This window comes from Eptesicus fuscus, chromosome 7 (genome assembly GCF_027574615.1).
Source record: "Eptesicus fuscus isolate TK198812 chromosome 7, DD_ASM_mEF_20220401, whole genome shotgun sequence".
NCBI lineage: Eukaryota > Metazoa > Chordata > Mammalia > Chiroptera > Vespertilionidae > Eptesicus > Eptesicus fuscus.
This window is the reverse complement of record NC_072479.1, coordinates 54,473,982-54,478,459: the sequence shown is the minus strand read 5'-3', so window position 1 is coordinate 54,478,459 and position 4,478 is coordinate 54,473,982. Positions and strand designations below refer to the sequence as shown.

Here is a 4,478-nt window from a genome sequence, read left to right as displayed (position 1 = left end):
ATGGGAGTCAAGAAAAAAAGAATAATAAACAATGTTTTTAAATGAGACTTATTGTTGACAGGGAAGGGAACACAGACATAAGTGCCACATTAAAAGTCTTGAAATATGCACATCTAGAGGACTCTCAATAGGAAGTCATAAGATAAAATAAGAATAACCAATACTGAATAGTAATGAATGGTCGCCTAATTCCAGATGCAGTTGTACATATTTTATCTATATTATCTATATTTTTCATTATAACCCTAAGATGTACATATTATTTTATCTGAAGTTTGCACACAAACACACACAAATAAAAGACACAAGATAAAGAAATTAATAAAATTGCTCAAGGACTCTCAGATACAAAAAAAGGAAAAGGGTAAGTTCAAACCATCTAAGTGATCTAGATGTCTAAGAATAAATTGAAGTCAGAATACTGTAACATTTTCCTGCAGATGTAAATGTAAGTATCATCAGCCTACTTTAAATCACCTTATTTATTAGAACTTCCTAGAGAGCGGGCAGAGTAAAAGAGATATTGCCTAAAAAAAATAGTTCAGGTGCACCAACAAATTAGAAAAGGAAAAGGAGCTATGAAGGAGAAAGGAAAAAAAATAGACAAAATTATAGGAAGAAATTCAGGATAATGTGAGATGGTAGCAATTAAGCTGTAGACTTTCATAAGTTCATGGTTTTTATGCAGAAGAGAACTTGAGTTAAATCAAGTCTAAAGATTGATTAATGATTGAAACAAGAGGAAGGCTTGTGGTGATGTGGGCTAGAGTAGTTTAAATGATGCAAAGACCTCATGACTTGATGTATAAGTGGTTAATAGGACAGAGAAGACAATTATCAAGTAGGTAAAATTTAAGAGAGAAAGTTGAAGTATGTTTCAGAAGTTGCTAAACCTTGTTAAAACTGATATTGCTAAATGATATTTAAAATGGGTGGTAGTGTTTATTTCCAGCTGAAATAGGCTGACCCAAAACATTAAAAAATCAAGATATTGCTCTTCAGCTCTATAAATATACTTCAAATGTTCCCTTATTTGTCTGTCACAAATTTTGAAGTAAACATATACAACGAGGAATGAAAATATGTCATTGTCAAATGAGTTTAGAAAGAAATAATGGAAAAACATAAATAAGAAAAAAATCAATATCAAAACTATGGTCTTAACTCTAATGCTTTGATGGGAAAAGAGCTCTCAAAATCTAGAGAAATATGAAACTATAGATGTACTACAGTTTTTTAATCCTCTCATCTGCTGATGGGCACGTAGGCTGTTTCCAAATCTTAGCTATTGTAAATCGTGCTGCTATGAACATAGGGGTGCATATATTCTTTCTTATTGGTGCTTCTGTTTTCTTGGGATATATTCCTAGAAGTGGGATTACTGGGTCAAATGGGAGTTCCATATTTAATTTTTTGAGGAAACAAAGCAGATAGTTAAAGGGTATTAGGATTTTCACTGTCAAAGGAATTTAAAAGGAAATTAATTAACCTGAGTATACAGTTCCAGATTTCTGCTTGTAAGCTGGGGAAAATTTCTTTGTAGCACTAGGATATCCTAAAAAGCATTAAAATGTAAAACACAGGTATTCTAATAGTAGAAGTAAAATATAGCCATGGATAATATTAATGATTTAAAATATATATATTTGAAATAAATTTCCTCTGTGGAAAAGCTCAAAAAGATTGGATTGTAACACATTTTAATGAATCTTTGAGAGCATGTATCTAATAAAAATATTTTAAACACACCTCAGAGAAACTCCACTGGATAAGTTGAAACAGAATAAACTATGTGATAAGCATTCATTGTGAGTTTAATTGCTAATACACATGTAAATTTTAATGCAAGGATTTTCTTAGCAAAGGCCGTTGTTAGTTTTCTTAAGGGACTTTTCTGCTAGAAGCATTTCTGGAGTTCAGAAGTAGAGGAAAGTCAGAATAGTAGATCCAAAGCAACTTCTAGGAAGTAGGGGGAAGAATAGTAGAGCCAATAGCCATTTTTAGGACTTGCTTTCATTGATGTTTATAATATAACTAGACGCCCGGTGCATGAAAATTCATGCACTGTCGGGGGGTGGAGGGGGTCCCTCAGCTCGGCCTGCCCCCTCTCACAATCCCGGAGCCCTCAGGGCCGGGAGGTGACCTGGTGATCAGGGGAAGGCAATGCCCCCATCACACCTCTGGCTTCTACCACTGCCAGCTGCGCAAGCCTCGCCTGGCCCTGGTTACCTGAGTCTCAGGTGGCCCTGGAAACCTGGGCGGCTACCATCCGACACTTGCCTGCACCTCAGACCCGCCCTGGGCAGCTGAACAGCCGACTCTGAGGCTTGCCTGCATTCGGGCCGGCCCTAGGTGACTGGGCAGCCACCATCTGAGGCTTGCCTGGGCCTCCTGCCAGCCCTATGCGGCTAGGGGCTTAGGGCAGGTCTGGCCACACCTTGCGCCTGCCACCCACTGTCTGGACTGAAAGGACTGTGGAACTCAGGCGGAGCTGAGGGGACTGGGAGCTGCCATCTTGTGGCTATGGGCACTCCCATCAGTGTGATGATCAATTTGCATATTCCTTCTTTATTAGATACTAGAGGCCCAATGCACAAATTCGTGAACAAGTGGGATCCCTTGGACTGGAACAGTGATCAAGGCCTATGGGGGGCGGGGGGGAGCGGCCAGCAGGAGAAAGGAACCCCGGGGGATTGGCAGGCCATGGGATGGGGCCGGGGAGGTTGGCTGACCAGTAGGGGAAGGGACTGCAGGAGAGGGAGCCAGCTGGGTGGAAGGGCCACGGGAGGGGGCTGCAGGAGAGGTTGGCCAGCTTGAGGGTGGGGCCATGGGAAGCTGGCCAGCTGGCCCCACCTATTGGGGCCAACCACGGGGAGGAACAGGGGGAGTGCACTGACCATCAGAGGACAGCTCCTACATTGAGCATCTGTCCCTGATGTTCAGTGAGAGTCATAGCGAAGGGTTGACTGGTTGCGCTGGTTTTCCAGTCACCAGTCATAACAGTTGCTTAGGCTTTTATATATATAGATTAGATAGGATATGTCAAACCAACACCAATTACAGTTAAATTGTAATTACAAGCCACAGTGTAAATATGTGATTTAAATATGAACAGTCAGTTTATGTGACACAAAGAGATAATCAAACATTGGAATGTATGATATGCTTATTTCCACACTGATCTAGGAATCACTCACTGATTTACTTCTCTTGAGGTTAGAAGATGACCAGGACTCTGCAGTTCCTCATATAAAGTCTTTCTATTAAAAGCAGAATGGGCAAAATATTCAAGGATGAAAAACCATACTACACTTACAACATTCATCTTGCTGGGACTGACCGATGACACTCCACTGAAAATATTGCTTTCTATCTTTCTATTTCTTTCCTACATGTTGAGTATATCTGGAAACCTAACCATCATCACCCTCACTCTGATTGATTCCCACCTAAACACACCTATGTATCTGTTCCTTCAAAATTTCTCCTTCTTGGAAATTTCATTCACAACTGCATGTGTTCCCAGATTCCTATATAGCATATTATCTGGGGACAAGTCCATTACCTATAATGCTTGTGCCAGTCAACTCTTGTTTACAGACCTCTTTGGAGTAACGGAGTTTTTTCTTCTGGCTGCCATGTCCTATGATCGCTACGTGGCCATCTGCAAACCCCTGCATTACACCACCATCATGAACAGCAGAGTCTGCAAGAACATCATTTTCTCCTGTTGGGTAGCAGCACTGATCATCATTCTCCCACCAATCAGTCTGGGTTTGGGCCTGGAATTCTGCGATTCGAACGTCATTGATCATTTTCTCTGTGATGCATCTCCTCTCCTGAAGATCTCTTGCTCAGACACCTGGTTGATAGAACAGATGGTTATCGTGTGTGCTGTGTTGACATTCATCATGACCCTCATATGTGTGGTTCTTTCCTACATTTATATCATCAGGACTATTCTAAGGTTTCCCTCTGCCCAGCAAAGGAAAAAGGCCTTTTCCACGTGTTCTTCCCACATGATTGTGGTTTCCATTACTTATGGAAGCTGCATCTTCATTTATGTCAAACCTTCAGCCAAGGATGAGGTAGCTATAAATAAAGGGATTTCACTCCTTATTACTTCCATTTCACCCATGTTGAACCCCTTTATTTACACACTGAGAAACAAGCAAGTAAAACAAGCTTTCCATGACTCCATTAAAAAGATGGCATTCCTCTTAAAGATGCAGAGGAAAAAGGAGTCAGTGAATCCAATTAAAATGAGAGATAAGTAGGCAGAAAATCTAAAGGTTCTAATATTATTTGTCTCTGCATGACATTCTCTAGTCATATTGGCATTCTCACTTTGTGGTTAGACTTGTTTAGTGTGAATCCTGACTATTCAATATTTGCCTCCCCATTAAAACTAAATTCTAAGGTATTTATGCTTACTATCTGGCAGAAATTTCTGTTTTTGCCTAACATTTTGGTTGCTA

General features: G+C 40.3%; 1 protein-coding gene across 1 annotated transcript; it reads left to right on the top strand.

Moving 5' to 3' along the window:
* The first annotated feature begins 3,293 nt into the window (after positions 1–3,293).
* Positions 3,294–4,277, top strand: LOC129149713 (olfactory receptor 6C2-like). The gene has a single exon (XM_054718598.1). It carries the CDS (start codon positions 3,294–3,296, stop codon positions 4,275–4,277), a length of 984 nt encoding a protein of 327 aa, XP_054574573.1.
* Positions 4,278–4,478: the final 201 nt, after the last annotated feature.

Bases quoted from the DNA above. Each gene is read 5' to 3' on its own strand.
- LOC129149713 (XM_054718598.1), top strand. From the start codon at position 3,294: ATGAAAAACCATACTACACTTACAACATTCATCTTGCTGGGACTGACC.